Source organism: Coniophora puteana, assembly GCF_000271625.1.
Source record: "Coniophora puteana RWD-64-598 SS2 unplaced genomic scaffold CONPUscaffold_33, whole genome shotgun sequence".
NCBI classification, from domain to species: Eukaryota; Fungi; Basidiomycota; class Agaricomycetes; order Boletales; family Coniophoraceae; genus Coniophora; species Coniophora puteana.
Genome location: NW_006913085.1, coordinates 1 through 7,932, shown reverse-complemented (window position 1 = coordinate 7,932; position 7,932 = coordinate 1). Strand labels below are relative to the sequence as shown.

The 7,932-nt window shown below is 54.0% G+C and overlaps 3 protein-coding genes across 3 annotated transcripts; 2 read left to right on the top strand and 1 right to left on the bottom strand.

Moving 5' to 3' along the window:
* Nucleotides 1-1,078: 1,078 nt before the first annotated feature.
* CONPUDRAFT_160590 (uncharacterized protein) lies at nucleotides 1,079-3,433 on the top strand (the record flags this gene model as incomplete). The annotated part of the gene is made up of 8 exons (XM_007777733.1): nucleotides 1,079-1,309; nucleotides 1,362-1,651; nucleotides 1,702-1,827; nucleotides 1,879-1,991; nucleotides 2,040-2,536; nucleotides 2,584-2,658; nucleotides 2,704-3,039; nucleotides 3,089-3,433. 8 exons carry the CDS (start codon nucleotides 1,079-1,081, stop codon nucleotides 3,431-3,433), a joined length of 2,013 nt encoding a protein of 670 aa, XP_007775923.1.
* Nucleotides 3,434-3,503: 70 nt separating this feature from the next.
* CONPUDRAFT_78437 (uncharacterized protein) lies at nucleotides 3,504-4,788 on the bottom strand (the record flags this gene model as incomplete). The annotated part of the gene is made up of 7 exons (XM_007777732.1): nucleotides 3,504-3,973; nucleotides 4,022-4,063; nucleotides 4,111-4,209; nucleotides 4,255-4,338; nucleotides 4,391-4,453; nucleotides 4,488-4,622; nucleotides 4,677-4,788. The coding sequence occupies 7 exons, from the start codon at nucleotides 4,786-4,788 to the stop codon at nucleotides 3,504-3,506; spliced, it is 1,005 nt and encodes a 334-aa protein (XP_007775922.1).
* Nucleotides 4,789-4,977: 189 nt separating this feature from the next.
* On the top strand, nucleotides 4,978-6,958 carry CONPUDRAFT_78436 (uncharacterized protein; the record flags this gene model as incomplete). The annotated part of the gene is made up of 6 exons (XM_007777731.1): nucleotides 4,978-5,169; nucleotides 5,304-5,486; nucleotides 5,533-5,593; nucleotides 5,730-5,827; nucleotides 5,880-6,296; nucleotides 6,350-6,958. 6 exons carry the CDS (start codon nucleotides 4,978-4,980, stop codon nucleotides 6,956-6,958), a joined length of 1,560 nt encoding a protein of 519 aa, XP_007775921.1.
* Nucleotides 6,959-7,932: the final 974 nt, after the last annotated feature.

Genomic DNA, 7,932 nt, shown 5'->3' with positions numbered 1-7,932 from the left:
GCAAATAACCTTGTAATTCCTCCTACCTCACTTTGCCAGGTTCAGAACAAAGTTAAATGATGCCTGTACCCTATTTGCACATGCTGTAGTGTTGGCCATTGAGATCATGATAGAGTGGGTGAACTCTGTTGATAGATTGAGTCTGAAAAATCTGGCTAATCAAGGTTCAGAAATTGTGTTCCAAGAGGCCGAATGTGAGGTTGGGCTGTGTTTGTGGTGTGGTGCCATAGTATGGACTTGAACATCCATTGACCAGCATTAATCTAGTTACACTGCTAACACATTTGGATCTCAAGGACAGCTGCATAAAACAGGATAAATGCATGAACATGGTGTGGACAGGTGCAAATGCAGACGGAAGCACCACAGCCTGTGCAAGTTTTGAGATTATGGTTGACATACTTATAAGATGACTCCATTATTCACAAATCAGTAGGTGATGATAATCACCATGCACAGGGATACTTGTGTGAGATACACAGCAGAAGGATATGATTACTGCTAGTGCATGTAGTTGGACTCTGATGAGGCTTACATGTTGGATATGATATGCAAGCAAGTCATCCAGGTTAGTCTACGGTCTATAGGTCATTCCGGACACAAATATGTCAATAATGTGAGGTGCAGGCTTAATGTTGATGTGAAGGCCAGAGCTGTAAGGGGAAGTGATCCATCTACCGGAGCATGTTAACTGCCTGTACTTCCGGTAAAGGATGGTCAGGATAGTGCCTCCTACCTCTGTTCCAGGATTGATGAACAAGTCCGGAATGATAAAGTCATTCCGTGGGGTGTCTTTGAACATGCATCCGGCCTCCGTGGCCAGAGACATGAAGAGCACAGCCATACTGGACTATGCCCATTTGTGACAAAGGCGCATTAACCCCATGCGGCTGTGACAGAACGCGGTCACGTGCGGACCAGGCTAATGACGCGCCATAGCAATGCAGGGTCGCTGTGTTTTTTCTGCCTGCTCGCCTTCACCACATTTCTGTGTCTTGCCATCCTTCTACATCGTGTGTTCTCTATATCCCTCATATTTCCAGCGGTATTACTTCTGCCCCCCTCCTCAGCACCACCTATGTCGGATGTACCACCTACCAGTGACCCCATGGCCGCGGCCGGACAGGACAATGGACAAGACCTGTTTCGCCTCTCGAGGATGGACCTGACTGTGGTGGCATCCTCCTATGTGAAGTGGGCAGAGAGCGGGAAGAAGGCTGACGAGCAGAACGCAGTGATAGATGAGGTTGTGAAGCAGCTGGTAGAAAAGGATGCGAGTCTGGTGGCCCGGCGTCCGTTCCTCAGAGAGGTATGATTGTCCTCGTTGTTCCTATTGCTTGATGCGATGTACTACTCCACAGGTGGTCTCCAGCACATTTGATGCCATGCTGGCCTCAAAAAAGGGCCAATGGTCTGGATTCGACGTCGTTGACAAGCTCTACCATGACGACATCCATAAGCAGCTTCCAACGGTATGGGCAAAGGTTTACCCAGAGAAGCCGGTTCCGGACACATGGAATAAGTACTTGCACATCCATTCGATGGCCCGGAAGATTGTCTGGGATGGCCTCTCTCCCACCCAGAAGGCAGAATGCAGTGCACTTGCTATGGTGTGGAACACTGTCTCTCCTCCAGCGAGTGTTCTAGATATGTGAGTTCTGCGGTTCCTATCATCATGTCAACACTGAATGTGTTCATCAGAGAATATACACGCCGGTTCACTGCCAAGCTTGCCAAGTTCCTGGCAGACATACGTCGGGACTTTGGCGTCCATGGCTCCTTCATTTGGGGGCATGTCCATGCTGATGGTGAACCAAGTTTTGGATGGTAAGTCAGGCCATGATGTTAGGTCTCTGGTACTCATGGATATGACTGTAGCTCCGACACCAACTCTTCCGAGTTACACCTTCCGGCCTGGCTCAGGGAGATGGGTGCTGACAAACGGTATGAAGTCATACAATCGTTTGCCAAGTTTTACAGAGCCAACTATTGTAAGTGATAGTCATTCCGGCCCCGCCTGGTTGCTTACATGAAGTCAGGCCCTGATAAGACCACCAAGGGATCTGACAAGAACAAGGCGCCGGAAATAACCAAGGATGCGACTGGCTATCCTATCATGCCGGATGTCACTGGGCTGACCTCCAAGCCCTTGACAACTGTCTTTCGGGAGTTCCTATTGGCGGTCCTCCACCTGGCATTGCCAATCTACCGGCACAAGACTGCGAAGGTTCCCTGGGGCCTTCTCTTGAAGAAGGAGAGGGAAGCATTTACCGTCGATTCACACTTTCCGGAGGGTGACTGGATTGCTATCTTTGAGCCATCCAAGATGGGAGATGATCATATTGCGGTCTTGTGCAAGTACTGGCATACCAAGCAGCACACTGACAAGGTGAATCGTCCGGTGACATTTTCCCAGGTGATCATCGACCAGAAGCTTGGATCCAGAGGGCGTGCTGAGCAAGGTAGGGCCAGCCGGAGTACAACTGCTGTCAGCCGGTCTACCACCACGCAGCCATCCGGTGCAACCGTTCCAGAGGTGAGTGCATCCTTACCATCTCATCCACCTCACTGACTGTATGCCAGGGCACTGCGGTCACTATGGTTCCGGCGTCAACCATACAAGATGGAGATGGGGATGATGACTTTTTCTCCTGCATAGTAAGTCAACATGTCATTGTGTTGGCTGAGCTCACATCCTGTCAGACAAATCCACCGGTACCTCGCCCATCTACGAGACGCCGGATTGGCTCTCCGGAGATGGAGGAAGGTACTGGATCAGAGCATGTGGATGATGGAATGGTGGCAGGAACTGATGCCGACTTTGATTTTGCACTGGAGCTTGACCTTGGTCTCGACTCTGAAAGTGAAGATGGCCTGCCTGCACCTGAGGTCATTGACAAAACACAGTCCGATAAACTTCAGGCGCCGGTGGTCAGCATATCAGTCTCTGATACCGGCATCCAACCTACTCAGGCACCAGCACCAGCACCGGCACCACACCACAAGCCCAAGCCCACTCAAAAGCGGAAGGTCGACACTGTGAGCATATTACAGTACATCAGTCAATCTACCTTCTGATGTCTTCTAGGAGGAATACTCTGATGAACAGGCTCCTAGTAGCAGTGCAAGCAAGCGAATCCGGAAGGCCAGCAATGACACTGCAGGTGCCAAGGCTCAGAGACGCCCAGAGCCGGATTCAGACATAGACACCGACTCCGGTAAGGACTCTGATGTGGACTCTGGAAGTGAAGCACCAGAGCCTGTAACTCCGGTTCGCACTCGGAGCCAGAGGAAGGCCGACACAGGGAAGACCATTCGTGCGCCAGCCAGCCGGCCCACCCGCAATGCAAACAACACTGGGCGGGTCACTCGTAGCCAGGCTGTTCCAGCACTTAGCACTCGAAGCCGTAAATCAAAACCGAAGCGTCATTGATTGCAGAGTATATAATTTGTACAAAGATATGTAAAAAGAAAAAGACAAGAACAATCCATCGTGATGGCACCTACTCCTGCTTCCACAGCTTCGTCTGATCATAGGCCATCAACGTTTCTGCAATCTTGATGGCATCTCCCAAAGTGGCCGGAGGCCAGGAACCATACATCTCTCTGAAAAACTCCGGATAGATGGACCAAAAGACGTCCTTGCCGTTCTCGAGGGTACTGATCATGTGTCCGACACCGGCTTCGGGGGTCTCTGGATGGAGAGCCGTCAACTTGGTGGCCGAGTGGGCGACAAAGAGGTTGAGGAGAAAGGCGGTCATCGAGTCATCAGGCTGCTGCATCATCTGGGTGAGGACGAAGTTGCGGTAGGAGTTGGCGGTCATGCCGGCGGGGACCATCTCGTCAAACACAGGAGGCCGAGGAATGGTTCCAGGGTGCCAGACCCAAGAGACCTCGCCGCTGGTCCTGGGTTCCCGAGACAGAGTCGTTGTTAGACGTCTGGATTCGCCGGGGCCGGGTTCTTCGACGCCGGCTGGACAGTCCTGGTCAGCAATCCGGAGACATCTGAGAGAGCACTCACTCCATCCGTAGGTGGGCATCCGAGATCGGGTCGGCACACCATCTAAGTGACCAGTTAGCACAATATCCGGACACAAGTCAGCAACATACCTGTGCCACGGAAGAATGTAATGTCAGGACGGTCCCCAGTGCCAGCCAGAGCGGTATCGCCCTGGGGCGCCGGGACATTGTCATCACCAAGCCCAGGTACTTTATAAAGATGAGCACAGGAATTGATAGTGCAGGGTCACGTACCTTCAAAGTTGAAGTCGTCATCATCGGTGGCCGGCGCCTGATCGGACTGGGAGGGGTCCTCTGGTAACGCCGGTGTAGCTCCTCCTGTCATTGGCCATAGGCTATCAAATAGACACCGGGATGGGTATGTACATACCGGTTGACCTCCCACCGTCCTCCCCTTCTCCAGCCGGCTCATCAAGCCCGAATGCTGCATCCACTGCAGCGATCACGTCAGCGTGAGCATTGCATACAATGGTAGACCTTACTCTCGAAGTCGAACGGATTGTCTTCCTGCGGGGCCGGATCGGTCTCGGAGTGGGCAGAGGTGCCCGACGCCGGCTGTGCGGACATGCGCGCTGCCAGCTCAATACCGGCTGCAGCAAAGTCTGCAGAGATACATAAGTACATATAGACCGGATATAGATTGGATGCGGACTCACCCCAGCGCCCAGCTGGGGGTGGATAAAGGGGGGATTGGTTAGCAGGGGATCTGGATGGGATGGCGTCTACCACTTTACCTGTTTGCTTAGCGGGTTCACGCTTGGGGGGCATGGGGGAAGAATGGGAATTGCAGAAAAGCGTGCCAGACCCCCATGGCTTATCTGACAGCGAGGGTGTGCAAATAAATGTAAACAACCGGTTCCGGCAGCGCCGGTGCTAAACACCGACAAGCATTGAACTCTAAATGCTGGACGCGCGTCCTCTTGCCCCCTTCTCACCCGCCCACAACCCATCACCACCATGACAGACAACATTTTCACCTTCCCCAGCTTCGCTCCGGCTGCCATACGCACTGTGTATAAATCTGACACCAAGTCCGTTCAAGCCGCCCTCGATTTCCTAGACAATCGATACGCATCAATCGTCGAGGTAGGCCGGAGTGTGCCAGTGGAGCAGCAGAATGAGTTCAGGGAAAGGTTGAAGGCCGAGGTGGTGAGTACATTAGTGTTCTTGTTTGTTATCCATTTCTTTTCTCTTTCCCTACCCTACCCCCACCCCAAGGACGCACTAACGTTCTTCAGCGGCCGGTGCTGCCACTGGTGAGGCCCATCCTGTCGGTGAAACAGGTGGACCTTGTAACCCCTCGCCATGTCGTCGCGGTTGTCGGGTCTGGCATCAACTTTGACTCGCCCCGCTTCCTCAAGGCCATGACCGGCGACACCTACCTACCGGCTGAGAAAACCGGTGAGCTTGGTGGCGACCTTTGGTGGTTGCAGCCACCCTGGGCACCGGCCTCCAAGGCTCTGGTGGTAAGTCGTTTCTTGTCTCGCAAGTTCGCCACTGACATCTTCACAGGCTGAGGCATCCGACGTGGAAATGGAGGAGAGTGCTGTCGAGCCCCCAGCCAAGGGTGCAGGTGAGTCATCATCCCGTCCCTCTACGGGAACGTCGGGCCCCATGCATTCGGGTGACACCTTGGCGGACGCCATCAACCGGGCAGGACAAGGCAAGTCAACATCTTGCTATATACCATACATGCTGATCGGCAATAGCCAATGCGGCAGGCAACTCCGGGACGCCGTCAGCAGTTGCCTCCAGGGCGGCATCTGTTCAGGCGTCGGGGAATGGGCAGGGTGAGAAGGATACCAGGGTGAGTAACCGAACACTCAAGTGGATATTATGCTCACCGGTGGACACAACAGACCAAGGAGACTCCAGAACCGACCGGAAGCAAGGCCAAGGGCATGGCCAAGGACAGCGGCGAAGGCCCACCAGCCGTGAAGGAGAAGGTGGCTACCAAGCCCAAGACGAAGGCGAAGACCAAACCAGCGGATGCGCCCGAGGACGGGGAAGCCGAGGACATGGCTCCGGAGGACAGGGGAAAGAAGGGGAAGGGGAAGGAGAAGGCTGCCACGAAGGAGCCAGAGGCACCGAAGGCACCGAAGGCGGCGAAGGCGAAGGCAGCGAGTGCCAAGAGGAGCAAGGCAGCGACTCCGGAGGCGAGCGAGGTGGAGGGTGGTGAAGAGGCTCGAGCGGCCAAGAAGCAGAAGGGTGACCAGGCGCCAGTGGCAGTTGGCCCCATCGTCGCAGCCTTTGCCCGCGCCGGTGCCCAAGAGGGTGTAAGTCCTTGCCCTCTTATCAAGCGTGTGCTAACAGCCAATCTACCTTGCAGAAAGCCGGTGCGTCATCCCCAAACCCTACCGGCCCCTTCGCTGACTATCGTGTACTACCCCGGTCCAACTGGCCACCAGGCTCCTCCTCTCCGACCAAGCCCGTCATTCCCTCTGCGCCCTCGAGCACACCGGGGCTCACCATGAGCCAGTTCGGGTCTCTCGCCGCCAGCATTGTCAAGCTGGCGGGCACTGTATCGGATCTGGTGGACCAGATGACGGCCCTCAACAAGAATATGACCGGCCTGCAGAGCGAGATGGTCGAGCTCAAGGGCAGCATGCAAGCTCACCAGCTGCGGGAGGCTCCCAGGACCGGTGTGCTGCACGATGCCACCCAGCAGACTGACACCGGAGTGGAGCCGGTCAGTGCTATCCCTGGTAAGCTGATCCAGGCACAGATCTATAGGGAGCCCGGAGCTCGCCTGCCGGGTAAGCCCTATAAGATCAAGTTCGGCCTTTCTAATCCTTATAAAGCCTCAGCCTCGGCTCCTGCAGCTGGTCAAGAGCCTGTCGACATTGACATGGAGAGTGGAGCCGGAGCCCGAGCCCGAGTAGAGGTGGTCCCCACCTTCACTGACCTCAACGAGTCGGCGCCGTCGTCTCAGGCCTAGGCTGGTCCTTTTTTTTTAAATACATATATGACTACTGCACAATGTATCATGATCTCTACGATATGAAATGCATACTTTGCCTGATTCTTTACCCATGCCCCTGACACGCCTTTGGAGAGGAGCATCAGTTGTGTAGGGAGCTCTGTCACACCCACACAACGACAAAGTAGTTCTTCCATCCATCCGGCCAATGGCATAGCATGTTCAATTGTATATGTATGATGACTGTAATGGGTGGGACTATTAGGGGGCCTTAGGAGATGACCGGCCGAACATCTGTCTCTCCCTGGTTTAATCCTTCTAAGTCTCATTTTTTCTATGTCTACTCGCACAACAACCCATGAGGGCGCCAACACTAGAGTCCCCTCCCCTCAACGTCCAAGTACTGCAGCACTTGAACACTCCCACGAGCTCATCCAGGAGGCAAAACTCCAGGCGGACTTCATTCCGGAGTGAATTGATGGTACAAAATACTAGATCCAATACGCTTACCTCCCACGATTGATTCCTCTGTCATCCATTCACATTAGGGCCGGCATGGATCATGGGAGGTAGGGGTATCTGGATCTGATATATAGGCCCCCTGACCCAACCGTCATTATCAATGCTACTTGCTCACTGTTGGACACCAGTGCCTCTTCTGTGCCTCTTCTGAGTCCTACTCCAGGACGTGAATGCCGGTGGCAAATGGGGTAGGCGGCCGACGGCCCCTGCATGTGGCCTATGGGCGGTCCGAAAAGCAAGACGCCGTTTGGAGGGTCGATACCCAGCTTCACAAAACGTTCCGGAGAGAGAAGTGGCCTGCTCCATCATTGAACCGGGCACCACCAATGGCATCAACTTCATCGAAAAAGATGATGCACGCCTTCTTACTACGTGCCATCTCAAACAGCTCCCGAACCATCCTGGCACCCTCTCCTACATATTTCTGGACAAGCTCAGAGCCAATGACACGGATAAGAGTAGCATTGATA